Consider the following 24016-nt stretch of genomic DNA (forward strand, 5'->3'; position numbering starts at 1 on the left):
GTAACTTAATATGCTTACACAATTTAAGATCACATTGTAAGAGGAATTACTAACTACACTAGATTACAAGTACTGACAAACCTAATTTAGCCACAACTATTCCTATGTCATCTTAGGAAAGAACATTACTATTGTATTCATTTAGAATGCTTTGGGATCCTTGTTTTGGCCCCTTGTCATAAACAAACATAAAAATATAAGTTAAAAAAACTTGGTCTCTGGGCAAGTATCAGATCGGTGTTGTTCACATATATTCTTTTTTCCTTTTCCTTTTTTTTTTTTTAAGATTTATTTATTTTAGAGAGGGAGTGGCAAGGGGAGGGGAGGGAGAGGAGCAGAGGGAGGAAGACAGGGCATGCCAACTCCCTAATGAGCACGGAACCCAAAGGCAGTGGCAGACTCCATGGCGGAACTTGTGACCTGAGCTGAAACCAAGAGTCAGACACTTAATGAACTGAGCCACCCAGGAACCCCACTTTTTCCTTTTTTATCATCATCGTTGTTGTTGTATTGCTCTTATGGAAAAACACACTTCTGTGTGTCTCCTCTACTCCCAATATTTTGCTGTAACACTGCTTCACTTCTGACACTTCTGGTCACCAAATACATGAGGGGTTTTGCCACACTAGCTGGATGTCCCACAGCTCAATTCAGTTCTGATACTATCTACCTGGAGACAGCGTCGGTTCCACGATTGCCCCCTCCCCAGCACACCAGATGCCAATCACAAGTCCACATTTTCACTTGTGCTTCTGACCTGCCAGCTATAAATTGGAGGTTCCTACAACTCGAGAAAGCATTTTACATTCCTAGATTACCAGTTTATTATAAATGGCTGTGACTCAGCAATAGCCAGTTGGAAGACATGCAGAGGGTGGGGCACAGAGCTTCCACACTGTCCACCTGCCATTTTCCCAGCACCTCTGTGTGCTCACCAACCCTGCAGCTACCGAGACCCTGTCCTAAAGGCTTTTTATGCAGGCTTCATTACATAGACATGATCGAATCACTGGCCATTGGTGATTGAATGCAATCTCCAGCCTCTCTCCAGCCCCTAGAAGTTAGGGGGTGCATAGCTGTATTTTTTAAAAATATTTAAAAAATATATTTTATTTATTATTTGAGAGAAAGAGAGTACATAGAGGAAAGGGAGATGGAGAAGCAGACTCCCCACTGAGCAGGGAGCCCAATATGGGGCTCAATCCCAGGACCCTGGGATCGCTATCTGAGCTGAGGGCAGACACTTTAACCGACTGGGCCCACCCAGGCACCCAGGGGTGCAGAGTGTTAATGCTGGCAGTTCCAACCCCCTGATGATGTGGTTGATCCCCCTAGCAAGCCTCCATCTTTCGGGGCTTTCCAAAAGTCTTAGCATTAGCGTGAACTCAGCTGTGGTTGAAAGGCCTTTGTTATGATTAAGGGAAGACACCCTTTATGGCTCTTCTTGCTTAGGAAATTCTGAGGGTTTTAGTAGCTCTGTACCAAGAATGGGATGGGACAAAGACCAAGTATGTATTTCTTATTATAGATCATAATATTGCAGTTGCATGTGGTTGAAAGCATTGTTCTTCTTATTTTACATATGACAGTGTGAGGTTCGGAAAGGTGGAGTAACTTCCCCATCTTTTCTGTTACTCATAACTGTCCCATGATGAAGGATGGGACAGCTTTGTGGATAATACAGCCACTATTGGCAGCAACTGTACTCATGTTCGTAATGATAAATAATCAAAATCACTGACTCAAGTTCCTGAGCTGTGAAAACATCAGTGAACAGATAAACATCCTGTCAGTTTCTAGGAGTATTGTTTTTGTGATAGCCTATTTCTAGATTTGTTTCTGTATATTTGCTTGTGTGTGTGGTTCCTAAGTGTTCTGAACCATCGACATATCCAGTTTAGGAAAGTAGTGAGTAATGGGTTTTTAAAGCAATTTTTAGCAGTGTCAATTTTTCTGACAAATTATTTCTTTTCTTGTCCTCATGACAGCCTTGGCAATCAGAAGAGGAGGGATCCTGGCTCCGGGAATATCCCGTGACCCTGATGCAGTTCTTTAGATACTTATATCACAACGTTCCCGACCTGGCTTCCATGTGGATGAGCCCTGACTTCCTGTGTGCATTAGCAGCCACCGTCTTCCCCTTCAACATTCGCCCATACTCAGAGATGGTAGGAAGGGGGTGGGGAGTGGGGGAGCTGTCAAACTGGAATTAATCTGTCCTGGTGGTTTCAGGATTTCCTTCCAGTCTTTTAAGCTTCTGACCAAGTTACAGCCTCACCTCTCCCATTATTCTCTGGTGTCTCCTCCTTACACTGTCCTCTGCTTTCCCCTAAAATAGCAGTGAATCCTGCTTCCTGTTTAATTTACCGTCCTCTTGGAAGTCCCTGGTTAATCACTCCCCTCTCCAAGTCACTGTGGACCCATTTCTTGCTTTATGTGCTCATACATGTTGTTGTGAAATGTCGTATCCAGGTTACAAAACTCTGGTCAGACCGAAATTTGTCTCCACTTTATTAATCTCAGGAATTAGGCATCTCCTGGACTTAGTCTTTACAAATTAATTATAGGAGTGGTTGTCTTTATACAAAAATGAAATCAGTGTTTGTCTTTTTCGTTCAACTTTCCTTACTTACTTTGTTCCATTTTTATTTTTTATATTCTATACTAATTTAATAAAAAATTATTAGACTGTAATCATAGGTAGTACAGGTACTTCTTCAGTCCTTTAAAACAAAGCCCCAAAGACAATTATTACTCTATATACTTTAGAATTTCATGATATCTTCTCTTACTTCCACCACTTACTCTAGGGCCTGGAATAAACTACTTTGTTCATACTAATTTTTCTTCATATATGAAGGTGAAAAACTCATTATGAAACTATGGGGAATTTTAGGAGAAAGACCAGTAAAACATGACCTGGCTTGTTTCTGATTTTTAAATCCTAATTTTTCTGGTAAGAAAAGACCTTAGGAATTATCTCAACATCTTTTTCTTGTCAGCAGCTTATAATCTGTCTTTTGGTCCTTTTTTGTTGTTGTTGTTGGCTCAAAATTGGCTTGGTTTTGGCATTGTTTTATTTAGTTATCGGGGTTTTTTTTTAATTTGCAAAAATGGATCATCCCTTAGGTGCTACCATTGTGCCAGATCTTTATCTGGGATTCTGTGATATTTGACTTCTCAGTAGATATATTTCAATATGTAGATACAGTCATTCTCATCATTTCATTTATTTTAAGTGCAGTTATCCACCATAGAGAGAAAATTCAACATAGAACAGATAACATGGTTAGTGGCTGATCAGCTTAATACTAGAAAGAGCATGTGTTAAATAACTGTGACCTGTGGTTCCCAGTTGCTACCTTGAAATAAGAGTCGAATAAGCAAAGTGAGGTAATGTTTTGAATAGCTTGATGTGAGGTAAATGTTGAAGGAAAATACTGTTGCTGCTATAATTCGGTTTTTAGGAAACATGGAAGTGAAAATACCACATAAAATCAAATACGACTAGCATTTATTTCTGCTTGATTATACCAGGTGACTGATCTTGATGATGAGGTTGGATCTCCGGCAGAAGAATTTAAAGCCTTTGCAGCAGACACAGGGATGAACAGAAGCCAGTCAGAATACTGCAACGTGGGCACAAAGACCTATCTGACCAATCACCCAGCTAAGAAGTTTGTTTTTGACTTCATGCGGGTCTTAATAATAGACAACCTCTGTCTTACTCCTGCCAGCAAGCAGACTCCGCTAATTGATTTTTTGTTGGAGGTAAACACCAAAAAAATGCATTTACATCTCTTTTGTGTTGTTTTTCTAATTAGAACATTAAAAACCAAGCACATTTGATGCTAGATACCTTTCAGATTTCATATTCTTCTGGGTTGTACAGGCAGAACATATTACAGACTATGGGATTTTTTTTTTTTAATCTCAGATGTGCTACATACCCTAACAGTTTGTTTCTCTTCTTTCTATTCCCACAAGCATATCCCTAATTCAGTCCTTTATCGTCCTTTCCCTAGACCAGGAATTGACCGACTCTTTGTGTAAAGGGCCAGATAGAAAATATTTCAAGCTGTGCAGGCCATGCGGTCTCTGTTACAGCTGTTCCACTGTATCATTAGAGCCAGAAAGCAGCCATTGACCATACATAAATGAATGAGCATGGCTGTGTTTCAATAAGACTTTGTCTACCAAAACTGACTTAGGCTGGATTTGGCCCATGGGCTTCAGTGTACAAACACCTTCTCTTGACACACAGGCCTCTCCTCAGCTTATAACTCCCTGCTTCCATACCTCTTTCATACTATTGCCAAGTATTATTGCTCTAGGTGTCCTGTACGGCTTAAGACGTGTGTTGCACATAGTAGGTGCTTAATATGTACTTACTTAATTTTCCTCAAGACAGCAAAGTTCTAGGTTGCTTGCTACCTTAGCTCAGACTGCTATAACAAAATACCGTAGACTGGGGGACTTAAATAAGAGGCATTTATTTCCCCCAGTTCCAGAGACTGAGAAGTCTGATATTGGGACACCAGTTTGGTGAGGCTCTTGCTGTACTCTGACATGGCAGAGAGAGAGAGAGAGAGAGAGAGCGAGCGCGTACAAGCTCTGGTGTTTCTTCTTACAAGGGCACTAATCTTTTCATGGGCACTCCACCATCGTGACCTCATGTAAACCTCATTACCTGATGATGGCTCTGTCTCTTAATGCCCTCACATTGAGGGTTAGAGCTTTGCCATATAAATTTGGGGGGACACAGACATTTAGTCCACCGTACCTGCCCATTCTCCTAATAAATGATGTGAAGCAGCTGACAGACCAGAAAATGAGCCCTCCCAGCTCTAGAAATTGGTCATCCCTGAAAACCAAATGTTCACCTAGAAAAAAATCTCAAAAGGTCATAGAAAGAGAATTTAGTATATGACGAGTTGCTGTACATTCATATTTTTTCGGTCACTTCCTATAAGTAGGGTCACAGAGTCTGTTACTCCCAGGTCTCTGAAAATAAGATTCAGTCAGTGCAGAAGACTGGCTGCTTGTCTCTCTGGGGAACTTCCCACAGGCTCTCAGCCATTTGGCAACTGAACCTGCACTTGCTCTGCTCCCTCTAGTGGCTAACACGGTTAACTTTTTATTTGAAACCTTAAAACCACAGGAGATATTTTATCCTACTCATGTGAAACTATCTCCACTCAGTCAATTAAAAGAAATTGCTAATGTAATTCAGATACCATTCATGCTGAGCATTTTAACCAGGACCACAATGTTTAATATTGGCAGGAAAACCATCATTATCATCAATAATACATTTGGTAGAGTTTAAAAGCATGCCTGGTAGAGCTTGTCCTCGTGGAAAACTTTGAGAAGCAAGATGGCTGTTATCTTAGTGGATTGGGTAGGAATTTGAAGCACTCTACGCAAAATGAGGTGGTGATCAGAACATGACAGGATAATCAAGTTTAGAAGAGTGTGTGCAAAAAAGCATAACCGAGCCAAACAACAAAATACACATGTGTGGAATATATGGGGAGATTTATCCAGTACAGTACTTTTAGTCTTACAGGAATTCTTATAGCTATATTAGATGATATAGATTAGCTGTGTCATCTAATAGATGATATGATTGTCTTTTATCTTGGTTTTCTATATTTTTCAATGGGAAAGTTTGATATAACCTGTATTAACCTTGAATTAACATTCTCATTGTTGCAGAGAGTCATTTGCCCTGCAGTGGAATTGTGTCTGGCTATACTGGGAATTAGGGGTGGCTAGGGTTACATTTCAGGGAGAAGTAGGGAATGTCAAGATTGAAACTCCCAGGTACGTTGTAAACTCCTTAAATTTAGTCACCACCTTTCACATGTCTTTTAGTCTCTCACAGACTTAGTATTGTTGTTTGGTGTGTTCTTCTCTGTATTTTTAAATCATTTAACTCTAACTGCATTCTAGCAGTTCTTCTCAAACATGAAGATATGATACCATCTAATAGGAGAGATACACATTGGCTTTTAAAAATTAACTTAATACTTTGAGGAACTTTAATGCTACTACACAGTGTATGTACAGAGTAAACATACAAAGCATTTATTGTACTAGATGTCTTCCTTTGGTGTAAAAAATAAGTAGCAAGCATATGATTTTGAATATTGTGATTATGAAGTCTTTATCTCTGAAGAAGTTCAAGAAGAGAATTATCCTGTATATTTACCATTTACCTACATGAAGGGTGGGGTTTGAATCAACTGATTTTCAGTTCAGTATATGGGAGGCAGGCCATCTTCAGTCTTCAGTCTTCAGTCATCTTCAGTCTCACTACAAGATTATGTGCTTACTTGACTAGATCTACAAAAGAATGTGTGGAATTATCTTTGTTAGAAGTTAATAAAAGTAAGATTCCCTTTCATATAAGCTAACCAGAGTGTGCCATTGAGGCTAAGTATAAGGGGGACAGTGGGGCCTAATTAAAAGAGCATGGGTTTAGGAGGGAGAAATACCTGTTTTGAATTCTGGCCCTGTTATTTATTGTATAAGCATTTTCATCTCACTGAGCTCAATCCATTCTCTGGGGAATGATTTATATACTGCTTCCCCTGCATGATTTTTATGGGAGTTAAGTGTATGTAAATCACCAGCAAAATCTATCTTGAGAAATTAAATGTGTGCTGGTTATAGCTGTGTGACTGTGGCCACTGTGAGTTCTCTTTACCCCTTCTAGTTTGCCCATCTTTCAGATGGTATAAAAATAAAACGTGTCTCTCAGGGCTGCTGTGAGGATTAAATGAGTTTATATATTTACAATTCCTACTATGGGACCAGTGGCACGGAAGACTCCCTCAGACACTGCAGTGGCCTATGCTAGCGTCTCCCTGGTGGTCCTCTCTTCTCCCCACTCCCCATGTCTGCTGTCACCGCCAGGTGTCATAGGGAGTTCGAAGCCTGTGAATACCACCATGGTGGCAGGAGGCAAGCGCAAGGGAATGGATAGAAAAGGTTTTGGCTCTGCCTGCAGAAAAGCTCATGAGTGTGTGCTTGTCGGATGCCACACGTGCTTTCCTGTGGTCTCGGGGGTTCGTGACTCTCTGTTCCACCCATCTTCTAAGAGACCTCCCCATTCTCAGCAGTGTGCAGTCCACCCTGGCTGACCCTAGGGCAACAAACAGATGGAAAGTGGGAGAAGGGGGCAAAGAGAACTCTGACATACCTGAGAGAAGAGATCAGCTAAAAGGAATATTGTAGCTAGAATGAAGAAGCTCAAAATCCTCTTCTTGAAGGGCTTCAGCCCATGACAAACCACAGAGCGGCCTGCCCTCAGTGCGGGCAGCAGACGCCCAGGGCTGTCTGGCCTTGCACGCGAAGATTCTGCATGGTGTCTGCCGGCTGCAAAAAGGAGGCTGTGATTCTTTGAGTACTGGTGTTGACTGGCTTCCCAGTTTCTGTAGGGAAGATGCCTGATAGCCAGAAGCCAGAGCCAATCACAGTGCTCATTCTTATCTTCCCTCTGCCCTGAACTCATCCCAGTTACCTGGTATAGCCAACCAGGTTTATTTAAAAGATGGCCGAGGAGACAGTAGCAGAGTTGCTCGTGTGCATTTGTTAACTTCAATATGGAGACTTTTACTAATGCTGGGAGAGTATGGTATAGCGGGTGAAGCCATGAACTTTTGCCATCAGAGAAACTGAGGTTTGAATCCTAGTTGTGACTTAACCACTCTAAGCCTCAGTGACCCTATCTCTGAAATGGGGTGATAGTTTTACTTCAAAGAGCGATTTTTGCAGATTGAGATAATGTACAAAAAACTAAGCATGGTGTCTGGTACATAATAGTAAGTCCATGGAATGTTTTAAAAAGAAAAAAAAACCCTTGAGACAGCTGTGCATACATTTATAAAGTCTTAAATCCTTTAAAAGTTAGGCTATAATAAATCTCAGCAAGAACATTTAAACCCAGCAATTAGAGCCAATAACAAGTATAAATTCTGGGTCATAATCATTCATATAACAGCTTCTCTGAGGGGATTCAGAAGATTAAACGTGTGTTGGTGACTGAGTCTAGCCTTCAATCCATGCAGAATACAAAAGAATATTTCTTAATTAAGTAAAGATAAATATTGTTGATGAAGCTACTTCTCTGGGTTCTGTGGCCCTTTTGTTCACAGACTCCAAAACGTTGTCTCGTTGAGATTTGATAAACTCTACTCAGTATTACTTATCCCATTAACCACCTTCAGTTGTTACAATCCAGAATGAGCACTGTCATCTTCAGGAGTGTTTAAATCCTCCTGTGAATGGAGAGCCTTCCTCCAGGAAACTTTGATCGGCTTAAACTATTTGACAAAATGGTCTCTGATCTGATGACAGGGTAATCCTCAAGAGCTCATCAGTCTGCTTCCCACTTAAACATTCTCACTTTCTCTTCCTTTGGTAGGGCTATGGTCTCCCTGTACCGTCAACACGAGGGAGAGGCAGGCGGTGGGTGTCTGTGGCGCTCAAGCTGACCGCCGTGATTCAGCTGTTCGCCTACACAGGGAAATTTATTAAGATTAAAAACAACATGACATGTCCTTTACTTTTTCCCAAATAGATACCAAACCTAGTTCCTAAGCACTAGTACTATTTTAAATGTACTCATTAGGCCCATATTTTGTCATTTTAAAACAAATATGTCTTACCAGCAAAACAGAAAAATGTTTGCTGTAGCTTGGGTTTAGCTGTTGGTTTCCAAATTTTTAGAATAAGATCCTTGATCTGAATATAGAATTTAGATTTTAGCTGCTCCTTTAAACCCTTTATCAGTACCACAGTGAAAATCAGAATAGAAAGAAATAGGTTTTTTAAAATGGAGCACATTTCAAGTGTAAATGAAGAACAGTAGTCTGAAGCCCACTTTTGTAACGTGGTCATAAACATAGTCCCGGATCTGTCTATTCAAGGATCTGCAAAGCATCAGTACTGTGCCTGTTTCTAAAACATCCAGATCTCTTTTTAAGAAAAAAATTTATGTCAGTTTGTTGAATTGTTCAATATGCAACTCCTACCAAAAGCTGGCATTTGAGGATGACAAAAGAATCTTCCCCACCTTTTATCCACTGGGCTTCCAGGGCTCGACCACCCACTTCACAGGTTAGCGACTGGACATTTGTGCACCTGGGTTGTATTACCCTAATTACCAACAGAAATGCCATCTGAGAACTGTAAGAACAATTTTAGGAAAACATCCTTGCTGACAATCTAGTGTGCTGCTTTTATAGACAATAAAAAGCTTCGTAAACCATATCATCTTTTTTTCCCTCCTTCTTGAAGCCGAGGGAGCTCAGAGCTAAATTGCGTGCTTAGTTAACTTTTTGTTACAAATATTGCCCTCCCCATCGACTTTACCCCCTTGAGTACTAGGTTCCTGAGGTTTTGTATTTGTTTTAATGGCTTTATGATTTTGTCAGTATCTCATAATAAATTGCCAGCTGTCTTTGGAAGTGAGGTATACTAGTAGATTATCAAATATTTATTAAATACTTATAATTTTAGAATACTGTTTTTGGAGGACTGGATTCAAAAATGATGATGTTTCACTTTTGCTTCTTTTTAATTCTGTGGAAAAGTAAAAGAAAGCATAAGCCTATCTACCATCTCACATTTCTCGTTTTATTATTTACCAATAGGTTTTTCTTTTATATAACTATGTAAACATGATAATATAACTATGCTGGAGCTCTTATCTTTGTTTAGTTGATTTTGTTTCTAATTCTAAATTTCATTGATTAGGCTTCTCCTGAAAGATCTACAAGAACTCAGCAAAAAGAATTCCAGACTTATATTTTGGATAGTGTGATGGACCATTTGCTTGCAGCTGATGTCTTATTGGGTAATACTGTGTTTTATTTTCACTTTATCACAGTACCTAGAATCACTCTTCTCTGTCTAAATTCCTAGTGTATCTTCTTTTTAACTTCATCTTTTCTTTTGTGTGCATTTTTCCTTCATATTGGTATTTTTCTGTAGTGAGTAAGAGGCCTGTCTAGATCTTTCCTTTGAATCTGGAATAAAGAGTCAACAACAGGAAATACTTAAGTTGTTTGTCCACATCTGTACACTCAGGTGGCAGGAAGAGGACAAATAAAGAGAAACAATGTTTTAAAAACCATAATATGAAATTGGATTACATTTCTATGAATGTCTGATACTTTTAAAAAGTAATTTATTGTGATATACTCGTAAGTATACAAACATAAAACTCCGTGAATGACCACCCAGACCATCATGCCTATATAAGGCTACACAGAAGTGCATTTCAGGCTCCCCCACTTCCCTCCTGCCATGACCTCGTTACTGCTCACGAAATCACTGTCCCGAGATCTAAAACAACAGGTTCGTTTGGCATGCTTTTGAACTTTACAAATGGAATTATATAACATGTATTTGTTGCAGTCTAGCTCCTCACACACAGCATATTTGTGAGATGTATCCATGTTGTTGCCTGTAGCAAGAGTCCATTTATTTTCATCACTATGTAGTCTGTTATAAGAATAAATAAAATGTGTCCAATTTGTTGTGGTGGGACATTCAGTAGTTGCTAGGTTGAGACAATTAGAAATAAAGCTGCTATAAATATTCTTGTTCATATGGGCCACATATGTATATAATATTTATATATAGTTATTAGATATATGCCCATGAGTAGAATTGTTCTTTGTAAGGGAAAGGGAGAGAGAACAGGCTGCACATCCAGTGCAGAGCTGGACACAGAGCCCAACACAGGGCTCCGTGTGGGGCTCGATCTCATGATCCTGAGATCATGACCTGAGCTGAAATCAAGAGTCCGACATTTAACCGACTGAGCCACCCAGGCACCCCTATGTTGTTCTCTAGGATGGCTTCCAGAACGTAAATTCAAAACACATTAAGATGTTTTTTCTGTATGTCCCTATCCGGTTACAATAAAAATACAAAACTTGATAAATTTACAGTGGAGCTAACATTTATATATAAAATAATGATAGAATTTAAAGAAGGAAAAGTAATGATTTAACATATTGGCTACTTGAGTGCCAAGTAATAATTTTAATCAAAGAACTTCCATCCTATTAAATTATTATTATTATTATTATTTTGCTAAGTAAGTCTGCCAAGAAGTCTTTAGTATTGGCTTAACATGTAACTCTCAAAGCATGCTGTCAAGTCAAACTTTGTGTTTGTTTTTATCACTTAAGAATCTTATTTGCACAGTCTCCGTCTTACTATATAAAGATACAAAATGAAGAGTTTAACATAATGGAGTAATTTAGAGTTAGGTAGGAATAATATACTCAATGGGGCTCCAGAATTTCTATGAAGGAGGGGCTTATGGAGGGCATTTTGGTTAGGGGAATTAGTCTTGAAGTAGTGTGTACACAGCAAACACTTGGGAAGGCACTTCGGAACCTTCTTGAGGAGAAACAGGACTGAAGGTAATCATGGAGGGAAGGAGAGGTGCCCCGTGGCCCCACCAGCAGTGACTGTAGTTTCGTTTTCACAGTTGTTCTGGTCCTCTCCTACATGACTTCATTGCACTTGAAGGTATATTCAGAGCAGAGTTGTGTCTGATGGTGTGTTTTACCCGTTATTAGTTGCGCAGAATCAATTCAAAGCTAAGAACCTGACAGCTTTTTTCTCAGAGATCCTCTGTCGCTGTCAGTTTAAGTTGAGGAACTGTTTGCTTATCACAGACTGTCTCAAGCAATATGAGACTTCACACTCTCAATCCATAACTCTCTTGTCCTGCAGAAATTATTTCTTTCAACATTTATCAGGATTATCGGCCATAAATAATTTTCTTAATGTAGTACATAAGAGCCTAGTTGTCCTCTTTCTAAGTGTAGTAGATAAACTCATTTTGCATTAGCCTCATTTTTGGAGGATCTGGTCTTGTGCTGGTTGATAGCAGTTTTCTTATATTTATTTTTCCCCCGGCTCAAATTTAGGGGAAGATGCATCTCTGCCTATTACCAGTGGAGGAAGCTACCAGGTATTGGTCAACAATGTGTTTTATTTCACACAACGTGTGGTGGACAAACTTTGGCAAGGCATGTTCAACAAAGAATCTAAACTTCTTATAGATTTTATAATTCAACTAATTGCACAGGTAATCTATTATCACTGTTGGCTTTAGAGTACATGTTTTTCCTTGAAAAACTTTTCCTTATGTGTCAAAATTATCGGAAATAAATGTAACTAATAAGATAATGTTAATATTTAATACAAAGCTCAGTTTATTAAAAGTGAATAAAAACTGTACACTTGTAATCCTTCTCCCCCATCCATAGCTTTGTGCCAACTTGTCCCTTGTAAAGTTGCCTGGTTCTCTCAAACTGTGGGCTCTCACTGACCTCCCCACTGCTGTTGCTTTTTGCTACCCAGATACCTGGATAGCTTCCTTTTGGTTTAAATACCTTAAGCTGATACAATTTGATAGGGCTTTTTTCATTACACTGTGATATAGTTGTGTGTAAAGGTTTACAGAACAAGAAGAGTTGATAGTAAAAGAATTTTTTCTTCTTGTAATGAAATTTTCACAACGTTCATTGTAGGTCTTTGAAGGTGTCATTTAGTGAGTGTGTGTGTGCTTGCGTGTGTGTACATGTGTGTGAGTGTGCGGTACCTTTGACCAAAGAATGTGGACCTGGTTTGCCACAAGTGCTTAATCTTATTCAACAGGTACTGCAGAAACTAGGAAATGCTGTTATCATGTGTTATTAGCATACAATGCATAGGTTCTTTATCTAAGAATTTTTTTTAAGAGCTAAATTTGTATTTAAGCCAAAGAGAAAAGTTTACAAGTGAGGAAACGAGACTAGACCATCAAAAGAAGTTTTTTACTAAGCTTTTAGGTTATTTGTTTTCCCCAGTCATTTTGAGTAGAGATCATTCTTACAGACAAGTTGTAGTAGGAGGTTCTCCCTGGACAGCACTTCCTCACATGCTCAGACAGACAGGCCACTCCTCTCTGCTCTGTGAGTCTTAACGGCTCTCCTCACTGGGGCATGAGGCTCTCAGCTCGTCAAGTTACATTTATGTGTCTCGGGTTCCAATCCTCATCACAGCAAGAGCTTTTTGGTTTTTAACTTAGCACCCTATACTGAGCATGGCCACTGGTACATAGTAGACCTAATGTGATGTGTGAATGTGAAGCAGACCATTTATTTTTGTCCATTTTACTAAGCATAGTTGCTTTCCCATCTTTAGTCCAAACGAAGATCCCAGGGATTGTCACTCGATGCGGTGTATCACTGCCTCAACAGGACCATCTTGTACCAGTTCTCACGGGCACACAAAACCGTTCCACAGCAGGTGGCTCTCCTAGATTCACTCCGGGTGCTGACGGTCAACAGGAACCTCATCCTGGGGCCCGGGAACCACGACCAAGAATTCATTAGCTGCCTGGCTCACTGCCTTATTAATCTGCATGTTGGGAGGTAACTTTTTCACATTCAGTTTGCTGCCATGAATTTGTCTTTTATATTTTTCCACCAAAATTCTTTGCTCTACTTTTCTGATAGTAACATTTCTTTTTCCTCTTAGTCTCGGTTTTAAAATATCACAGAAAATAGAAAAGATAAGGGTTACATTTGTGCACTGAAATTGTGGGCTTTTTTTCCTTTAATTTTCTATGTCTTTAAGTTGAGCATTCATCACCTTATGTCACATATGGAATTTAAAAAGAAAGTTTAAAAATAAACAAAATACACATTGTTGGAGGTTAAGAGGGATAAACAGAAAAGAATGTAATGAATAAATGCAGTGCTCTGCATGAAGTGGGTGAAATTGGGATTTTTCCAATGATTGCTTTGATAGATTCTTATTTAGTGTCTGGACATTAAATTAGGCACTGGGATGAGATGTGGGCAAGAAAGACTCCATGGCAGGGTCTTGGAACGTGCAGTCTAGGAGGGGAGACAGACAGTCAGGTGTGCCAAGTGCTCTGCTGGAAGCATGGTGCTTTGGGAGCTTGGAACAGGTGCCCCGAACGGGAAGAAGACACCGGCTGAGTTACAACCTGAGCATGCTTGAGGTGGTTAGCCCTCCATTGAGGATGAGAAAGAGTGATGTGGGAACAGAGAGCCATCTGTGTGAGTGCCCGGGGAAGGAAAGAATATGGCACTTGGGGGAAACTACAAGTATCTCCCTGCAACTGAGTGAAGGGTGGTGGGATGAGAGACTGTGGGGGAGGTGGCGCATAGGCCCATGAGGAAAATGTTCTTAGGAACTTCTGGTAATTTTAAGGTAAAAATGTTAATAGTAAACCAAAAAGCACCTTAAATATTAAGATGCCCATCTTGATGCTGTTGTTTAGTTTCATTACATTTGGCCAGGTGGATTTGTGAGATCACCCTGTGAAATGGCATGTTCCTGATGAAGTAGTAGTTCTGTGTTGTGCATCTGCTGAGTATCTGTCTGCCAGTTTGGGAACTTGGTGATAGAGCCAGCATTTGCTTGTGTCTGCAGGGTTATACTTAGTCATTACAGCTTTCAGCTACAGTCATTTCCTTCATAGAGTTTAAACTGACTGGAATTTTTCAGCAACGTGGATGGATTCGGACTGGAAGCAGAAGCCCGCATGACTACATGGCACATTATGATCCCCTCTGACATTGAACCAGACGGTGGTTACAGCCAAGATATTAGTGAAGGTAATTACCTCGACTTGTTTTCTTCCTTTTTTCTCCCAGCTCTCCCCATTGCCAAAAAGAATTGTTTTTTAAGAGACAGAGATGAGCATAGGAATAGGGAAGGGGAGAGGGAGAGAGAATCTTAAGCAGGCTCCATGCCCAGCGCAGAGCTGGACCTAGGGCTCAATCTCATGACCCTGAGATCATGACTCAAGCCAAAATTAAGAGTTGGACATTTAACTGACTGAGCTACCCAAGCACCCCTCATTTCCAATTTTTAAGATAGACTCTGTCCCCTCCCAAAAACCTCACCTCAGATACTGCCAGTATTGGCAACCGGTGCTCCAATAGGTCCCTCCTGAACATACGCCAATATGCCCACCATCATAAACTAGCCTACCAGCTGGAGCTCTCCTTATGTTGCTAGCCCCTAACATTTCATGGTAACACTGGGAGATTTGATGATACTAACATTTGCACAAATAGTAGTATCAATATTAATGTGGCATTTACCATTAAGAGAGCTACCTGTTGGTAGTGTTAGATAGGTCTCATTAGAGGTGCAAATATTACTTGAGACAGGTCATCACTACTACCATTTTTATTCTCTTTTATTCATTTTCTCTTTTAATATAGTTTTCCCAATGCTTTTTATAAGTATTATGCATTAAAATCTTCACAGTGGATTCATTTCTAATTTGCACATTGGTCAAAAAGTCATAACTGTAAAAGTATTTGTCTCCACAGCCATACAGTGTGGTAGTTTTGCATATGATTTTATCCTTTGGAAGTACACCACTTGTTCTTTCCTTCATTTAAGCATTAATTTATTCTCTGTCCTTCACTAACACGTTGTGAAGCTCAGACACTGAGAACATCCCCCAAGGAACTGACAACTCAGAACACTGTTTCTCAAAGCAAAGTGCTCAGACCAATAACATCAGCATCATTTGGGAACTTGTTAGAAAAGCACATGCTCTGGCCCCACTCATATCTCCTGAATCACAAACTCTGTGGGTGGAGACCAGCAATCTGGTCCAGGTGACTCTGACGCTTGCTGAAGATTGGTCTAGAGCAGGAGTCAGAACAATTAGCAAGGAGTCCAAAGCAAGATGGAGTTTAATAGTAAATGTTCTTTTAATAATACTTATTTCTTGCCTATTGCAAAATATTAAAGAACAACTAACTTAATCTTAAACTTATTTTAAATAGTCAGATGTAAACTTACTTTTAAATGGGCAAGGTTCTTATACAGAAGAGCTAGACAATGAAATGTGTATGTAATTTCCAGTTTTATAAATAAAAAAATAAAAAATGCAATCTCTTGCATACAGACGAAGTTTTTTTTGTTTTGTTTTGTTTTAAGTTCTTCAAGTAGCCAACCACATTTTTGGTTATCTGAGCTTAATTTGGTTATTGAACTTAATACTATCTGAAGAATTTTTTTTTTTTTGACATTTAAGTACTGTAGATGAGATTCTTAGATGAAAGGCATGAAGAAAATTACTGCCTTTATATTGTGTTTTTGATAAATTGTGTTTTTGTTGTTGTTGATTTCATTTCCTAGGGCGTCAGCTTCTCATAAAAGCTGTCAACAGAGTTTGGACTGAATTAATTCATAGTAAGAAGCAAGCCTTGGAGGAACTTTTCAAAGTCACCCTACCTGTGAATGAAAGGGGTCACGTGGACATAGCTGTAGCAAGGCCGCTCATTGAAGAAGCTGGTTTAAAGTGCTGGCAGAATCATTTGGGTAAGAGAGGCCTCAAAGATCATGTGACTAACAGATTTACATGCATCTGAGTCTGTGGGTGCACTTTAGATATATAATTAAAAACTTCCCCAGAGGATGTCATGACGGCAGCAGAAGTGAAAAGCAACACTCATTCTAGAATGACTATGTTGAGATTTGGCATTTCTTCTCAGATTTTTCTTTTTTAATCTAAAATATGTTACACGTCTGGCATCTATGAATTTGGAAGATAATGCATTGCTCACAGATGCAGTCCCTGGTCACCATCTTGGTTGTGAATCCATAATCTGTTCTCTGTAATTCTGAAATTCAAAAAGCCCTAAAAACCTAAGGTTTTTTCATGAATTTGGTGCTCAAAAATCACTTGTTGCAAAACCTAATCTATATTTATCCTACTTACTGTAAATATTCACACATTTTGCTGCAGAAATATTACCTGTTCAATTATGGTTTACTGCCATTGATCCTCAGTATTATATACTATACAGTTATGTACCATATCACCTTATAAAATCCAAAACCTTCTAAATTCCTGAGTATGTACAGCACCAAATATTTTAGATGGGGAGTTGTGAATTGTTATTAACTTAGAAACTGAACAGGTAAAATAAGTTTGCGTTTACTGTAGAGCTGTGAAGTTTCAAATACATGTCAGTTCAGCTAGTATAATAATTGCCAAGCAGATAATGCTAATACAAGATCACCAGCAAGTAAATGTGAAATATCTAAGAGAATGTCTGTGTCTATAATGTAAACTGCTTTTGATGACTACAGAATTGTGATGTGTACCCTGGATTCAGAATTAAAAGTAAGACAAATAAATACATGGAAAAAAAATTTTTTTTTAACATTCTTAGTTTATTAATCCTCTCATGAAAAATCTGCACAATCACCAAAGATAAAGCCACTGCAGCATCTTTACTCCTTCTGTTGTCCAATCTCCAGCTCACTTTTTGCCAGCACCAACATTGGCTTTCGCAGTCCCCCTGACTTTCTTCATTCTGTTCTTGCGTTCTTTTCGCTGTTTTCTTGAGGTCTTTTTCTTCTCATACAGACCATGTCTTGCAAGTCTATGTTTGGGTTCATTTTTCTTTGCATAATCCAAGGAATCATAAATCATGCCAAAGCCAGTTGTCTTGCCACCACCAAAATGGGTTCTGAATCCAAATACAAATATGACATCTGGTGTGGTCTTGTACATTTTGGCTAGTTTTTCCCGAATTTCTGTCTTAGGTACTGTTGCCTTTCCAGGATGAAGGACATCAATAACCATTTGTTTGCGCTGAAGTAGTCGGTTGGTCATGAACTTCCTGGTCCGGATAGTTACTGTGTCGTTCATGATGGCAGCCGAGCCATACATGGAGAAATTTTAAAGTAATCTAATTTTGATTTCATAGCCCACGAAAAGAAATGCATAAGTCGAGGAGAAGCTTTAGTGCCCACCACACAATCCAAATTGTCCCGTGTCAGCAGTGGCTTTGGTCTTTCCAAGTTAACAGGATCGAGAAGGAATCGAAAGGAGAGTGGTCTTAATAAACACAGTCTTTCCACCCAGGTACATTGTTTGGTTTCATCGATGTATTATTAGAAATCTTTATTTTAAGATTTACTTGTAGTGTTTTATATAACACACTTAACCTGTATAAGCACATGATTTCAAGTGGAACTTTTCTGCATTTTTGCTTTTAGAAGAGATAAAAAAAATAACCCAGGTAATGGAAACTTCTCCCAATTTATTATGACGAAATTGCATTGTGAGTCTTGTGTATGCAGACCTACTTCATAACTGGACAGGAGATTCAGATTATTGATACATGACCATACAGTGGGTTATTTTTTTCCCCCAGTTTTTCCAAACTTTCAATAATTTTGTTGCTAACCATTATATAAAATTTAAAGCAGTACCAGCACAAAATGGTTTTTTTATTTTTTATAATCTTGTCATATATATTGTGATTGATTTTTTTAAACTCATCTACCTCCATTAATTTCTCCCCCATCATACTTCCTTTCCCATCCTGGAATCTTAGTGGCAGCAGTGAGAAGGGTCTGAGAGAAACAGTGTGTATCATTCATTCCCTATGTCAGGTTGGATTCCCCAGGAAGCACACTGAGAGGGTATTTGGTGCAGGATGATTTTTACAGGTGCCCTTGTGGTATTTGTGAAGGGTAAGAAAGGAAGCAGGATTGGTCACAGGGAAATACCAGGTTACAAGGCAGGTCTAGGCTCAACTGACCTAAGTGGAACTTCAGGGCCAAAATGGCCTTTTATAGTTGACATGTGCTGAGCTGAAGTGGCTGAACCTGCTTAACTCCAAATCATATAGTCATTGGGTTTGGGGTTTCCTGGCTGTTCTCTGCATCTGAGTTGATCCCCAGCGGTGCTGATGGCACTCTCAGAAGCTGTGGGAGCCAGCCCATTCTGGAAGGAGCATAGAGATGGGGGAGAAAGCATGTGGATCTCTGTCCAGCAGAAAAGCCTCCTCTAGATTCATCACATAATTAATCTTTAGGAGTTTTTTGTTTTGTTTGTTTTGTCTTAATAGTTGTGTCTTTAATGAAATTTTAATAAATTTACTTGGCATTACTTTAAGCCTAGTTAACATTTTTCTAGGAAAATTCATGAAATACTAAGACTCTTTTTCCATCCATTGTTAGGAGATTTCTCAGTGGATGTTTACACATATTGCTGTTGTCCGTGACTTGGTAGACACACAATATAAGGAATATCAGGAGGTAAGAATTCATAACCACAATAAAGGTTTCTTTTGCATTCTTCAAGTGAGAAAGAACTCTCTCATGATACTTTTTTACCGCTTTTAAGAGTAAGTTGCTGAACTGCATTCATCGTCAGAAGATGTTTTTAATTATTGCTGCCAATGGCTACTTTGGTCACTAGTTTTAAGATAGAAAAATCTGGACTTCCTAGAGGCAGATGGCATTTAAAAAACAACAAACTGAAAATCAGCACAACCGAATTCCATCGACATTAACTACTGACATACATACTGCATGGGTTGTTCCTAATAAATATTAAAATAAAAGAAAATCCCTCTCTTTTGGACTTAACAAGGAGACTGTGAAAATATGCATCCAAGTCTCTGAAAGTCTCTCAAAATTTAAAAAAAAAATTAAATCTAAATAATTTTTTATTATAGGCACTGGGTGTTTATGTTGGTAAGAAATAAATTCAGTGAAATCCTCTTGGTGAATTCATAACTATCCTAAATATTTTGTTTCCAAAGTGGCTGATTTAGATCTATTGAAGGTTTCTGAATGATTAACTGCTAATATTTTATGGGCATACACTAGCTAGTTGTTATAGGGGATTCACCTCCTTCCCTCCCCCCCGAACATGTAAGTACTACTGTGATATCATGTAATTTCAAGATTATTCATTCAGTAATCTTCACTATATAAAGAGATTTTATTCTTAGATTGATATTATATACTTATGTTCTATGAAACATTAGATAAGGTAGTCCAATTTATAATCATCTGCTAAATTGCTGTACATCTTGATAAATAGCCAGAAGTTGTACCAGTTCATAAATTTTCATTTAAGTAAAATGGTTTAAATCTATCCCAGTAATCAGTTGAAAATGTTTTTTCTTTCATTTTTATATGAACATCAAGTACTTTATCAGAGCTGCATGTTTATATTCTTTACCTAAAATCTTGGCAAATGTTACCAAGCTAACGAGTAAGCCAATTTACTGGCAGTATTTCTTGTTCTGATTGACTAGATCTTCTCCTATGCATGTTCAAGTACTTGTTTTGTGACTGGGGGTGGGAGGGAGAAAGTCATCCTTAAATTACCATGTTTATCTATTGACTTACACTGGACTAAGCATTGCAGTATATGTTCATAAGTAATATTTCCAGGTCCTTGCTTCAGTGTCCTTTGTTCAAGTGTACCGCACCCTTGCCCTTGTACCTATCTGTCATTTATTTGGTGTTAAGCACTTGGGCCCCCACAAAAAATCACACCTTCTCACAGAATTCATAGGCCCCTGTAACCATAAATAAATATAATTTTACTTTTATAATATTGACTGAAATGATATGCACTCATTTTGTTTGCAAATATTAACTTGGCTTTAAGTTATTTGTAGACTTTTGATTATTCCTCCTGCTTTTGCTTGAAAAACAACCTGGACTCCCTCCCCTTAGCGTCAGCAAAATGCCCTGAAGTACGTGACAGAAGAGTGGTGCCAAATCGAGTACGAACTGTTGCGGGAGCGAGGGTTGTGGGGCCCCCCCATCGGCTCCCATCTAGACAAATGGATGTTGGAGATGACAGAAGGGCCCTGCAGAATGAGGAAAAAAATGGTGCGAAATGATATGTTTTATAACCATTACCCTTACGTGCCAGAGACGGAGCAAGAGGCAAATGTGGCGGTGAGTATGCGGAATTGAATGTTTGTGATGGCTCTTTTAGCGGTCTCTTCCTCTTGGCAGGCATCTTTCTTTTAGGTCAGTTACTGAAAGTATCTAAGTTAGCAAACTCATTAAGCTGTATTCAGTTCATCAGGCAGGGTGGCGGTGGTGGTGGGAGGCAGCAACGATGCGGCGGGGAGACATCAAGGGAAGGGCTAGAGCTTCAGGCCTGTGGAGTCATGCGCCCACAGTGGAGCCCAGGCTCTGCCCCTTCACTTGCTGGGTGGCCCGGGACAGGCCGCTGGGCCACTTTAGGTTCCTGTTCCCTCCTGCCAGTGGGGAGAAAAAGACAGCTCTGTCTCAAAAGCTGTTAGGATTAGATTGGTTAAATTAGTAAAGCACTTACATGGTGCTTATTTTGTGCCAGACGCTGCTGTAAGTGAAGTTAAATAAATAGATATTGGCAGAAGCAGTGTTCTTGGAAGAAACACAGAAGAGAGCTAAAGAATAATCGCCCGAGTATGTGGATCTTTCTCTGTGTGTTAAGAAACGTCTTCACTGATTCCACAGGTTTAAAACACAGCATTTGCCAATAAGTTTCCTTTATTCAGATAAGTCCCCCTTCCCCCAAAGTCTTAATTCAGACTTGCACATGACCAGAGAAAATTTATCTAAGTTGCTGATGGTCTAGGAATCGTGTTTTTAAGTTTAGGAAGATAGATTCTGCCAATAAAGCCACTACAAGTTCAAAAGAGAAAACACAAGAGTATAAAAATCTGCCGAATTTAATTCTGAACATCCTCATAATATTTCTAAGTAGTAATTCAACTCTTCGGTGTCCAATAATAATCCTCTGCCTCCAAAATGAAGATTACTTTTGTCCTTGGAAAACTCGTGTTTGTCGTAGAATCACAGCGTTGGGAGTTAAAAGGGGGTCTCACTGGTCATCTCATCCAGTCTCCTATTACTATCATTTTAATGTTTAATCAGTTACAGAGACATTATTGATGAAGTATTTTACATTGTTTTTTGTACCTTGTGTTTGAAATGCAGTCTGTATTTCACAGTAACAACACGTCTCCATCCCGACTGGCCACATTTTACATGGGTAGTGACTGCTATATTGAACCAGGGCAGTTCTAGAGAATCCCTGATTCTTAGACCACTGTGTTGTGACTTTTTAAAAATCTGTACTCCTTCTTGATAAATGAAATTGTTTCGTCTTCCTTTAACATCATTTAGATTTTTTTGAGGCATCAGTTAAATTTTTTTTTTTAATTAGTATTATAACTTGAAAAATGTAGTCTAGAGAAATATATTCTAAGATTTTCCCCCTTCCCAAGCGTCTGACCAACTATGCTTCATGAAGACAGGAAGGTGACTGAGTATCTCTCAAGGGAGTATATCCCACGCTTAGTTTCACTTTAGTGTTCAGCTGCCTCTAAAATCAATCCAGTAGAAACTCCTAAAACCAATTGGAAACCTGCATCACTGCGCAGAATCATCTGCTGAAGAAGGCCTGTCCTTGGATGTTTGGTTAATAGGATTTTAGGATCCGTGAGGTCATAAAGTTTGAACTTTTTAGTGTTTGAACCCTTGCCCACTGTAGAAGTTTTATAATACTTCATTTAAAAACTTTCTTTCAAACCCTTCTTGGGTTTTAAATACTTTCACATTCTTGACTTCATATTTGATTTTGTCAACAATGGAAGAAACGGAGATTTATAAAAGAGGCTTGGAACGTGGATTTTCTAATAAATAGTTTGGATTCTATGATGTGAGGGCAGTTTGCATTGTTCCTATGTCTCATCTCTTTCTGCCAAAACCCTGGCTGTATTTATTTTGTGGGCAGTGATTTCACTTCTGTCCTGTTACTTCTTAGAGTATCGGTCTTAGAGCTGCTAATACATAGTTATCTAAGATTTTTCACAATAGCTTCCTAAGTATCACTTTGCTCAAAGCTATTCCATTCTGTCAAGAACGCCATACATGGTACAACTCTAACTCAAAGCACCATAATTTCTAGTACTACTGCACTATGGAAAAAAAAATTAATCCATCCATACCTTGCAGCCTCTACTAGTACCTGCTTTTGTTAGAGTAAACCAGCAGGGCAGTCTCTAATTCTTAACCTTTTTTTCCCTCAAATAAATACTTTAAGCCGATAACAGTTTGATAAAATATTTCTTATTGAGTCAGCAATCATATAAATTGAATCCATTCAAGAATACTAAAATATAATATGAATATATATGCTCTCCTAGAAATGTGACCAACTCACTATTTTTATTTAACTGAGGCATACACTTTTGAGTGTTTTTATTTAACTGAGGCATATTTTTTACTTATATAACTATAATATTTTTATATTGTTTATTCCTTTTTTTATAACCGTGCCATTCACTTTATGAAAGTATATTTAAACTTCTGTATCAGATAAAAACAAAATAACCTATTTGGGGTTCACACTTACAACCTTAGTATTATTAGCATTTTACATAAGCAAAAGCATTCAGCAGCCTGAAAAATCTGAGCAGACAGTCTCAGAAATAATTGTGTACCATATGGAGCTTATTTTTTAACCAGATGGGTTACATATTGGGAAATACAAGGCAGTCAAGAAATGCTGGAGATACATTAACAAAAAAGGAAAGAGGGGGTGGGAAGGGGAGACAGTTACAGAATGTGGACTTTATGTGGCTTAGTTCATGCACGAGTCAAGGTTGATCTTCTGTGATGAAATTTTCTGGATGACTAATTATTTTGGTCTTGCCAGTTCAGAATACTTTTAATTTGAAATGCCATTAAACGTCCACTTTTATTTTGTGGATTATGCACTCTGGCTATGTTGACTGCAAAGAAAATTCCCCAAAGTAGAAGCAACTGCTCTCCCACTGACTTCTTTCATGACATCAAACAAGAAGAGCAGATACAAAGCACAATGAGTGCGATGCTAACACTGTTTTCCTGATTTTACAGATGAGGAATCAAAACCTAGAGAAAGGTCTAGGCGCAGCTACTAAGTAGCAGAGTATGATATAATGAGTATATAGGATTAGAGTTCCTTAGCAGTTGAATCACTTTTGGAAAAGAAGCGATTCCAACCTTTGATGGTTTTGTGACTTTATTGGTGGACAGTGAGTTTCTTCCAGACAGAAAGAAACAGTATACTAGGTGTTGTCTCTGTAATGCTAACAGAGTATTAAGAACTTAATAAATGTTGAGTGAATGGACTACCAGC

The 24016-nt window shown here is 38.8% G+C and overlaps 2 protein-coding genes across 6 annotated transcripts in view; one reads left to right on the top strand and one right to left on the bottom strand.

Moving 5' to 3' along the window:
- Positions 1 to 24016, top strand: part of WDFY3 (WD repeat and FYVE domain containing 3) — a 182621-nt gene that overhangs the window by 105256 nt on the left and 53349 nt on the right. For all 5 annotated transcript variants that reach the window (XM_004779357.3, XM_004779359.3, XM_045079408.1 and 2 more), the window contains 10 exons: positions 1989 to 2168; positions 3538 to 3771; positions 9766 to 9865; positions 11961 to 12121; positions 13222 to 13451; positions 14557 to 14666; positions 16213 to 16395; positions 17793 to 17950; positions 19054 to 19131; positions 20569 to 20796. In XM_004779357.3, the coding sequence (XP_004779414.2) occupies positions 1989 to 2168; positions 3538 to 3771; positions 9766 to 9865; positions 11961 to 12121; positions 13222 to 13451; positions 14557 to 14666; positions 16213 to 16395; positions 17793 to 17950; positions 19054 to 19131; positions 20569 to 20796 (1662 nt within the window). The remainder of the gene's footprint in view (positions 1 to 1988; positions 2169 to 3537; positions 3772 to 9765; positions 9866 to 11960; positions 12122 to 13221; positions 13452 to 14556; positions 14667 to 16212; positions 16396 to 17792; positions 17951 to 19053; positions 19132 to 20568; positions 20797 to 24016) is intronic.
- LOC101678577 (40S ribosomal protein S24-like) lies at positions 17233 to 17745 on the bottom strand. The gene has a single exon (XM_045079412.1). The coding sequence runs from the start codon at positions 17732 to 17734 to the stop codon at positions 17342 to 17344; it is 393 nt and encodes a 130-aa protein (XP_044935347.1). The 5' UTR covers positions 17735 to 17745; the 3' UTR covers positions 17233 to 17341.

The sequence above is a fragment of the Mustela putorius genome, unplaced genomic scaffold (genome assembly GCF_011764305.1).
Source record: "Mustela putorius furo isolate JIRA1106 unplaced genomic scaffold, ASM1176430v1.1 tig00000382_pilon_pilon_pilon, whole genome shotgun sequence".
Taxonomy (NCBI): domain Eukaryota; kingdom Metazoa; phylum Chordata; class Mammalia; order Carnivora; family Mustelidae; genus Mustela; species Mustela putorius.

What these genes read in the sequence shown, in the direction of transcription:
- LOC101678577 (XM_045079412.1), bottom strand. Translation starts at nt 17,734, where the DNA reads ATGAACGACACAGTAACTATCCGGACCAGGAAGTTCATGACCAACCGA.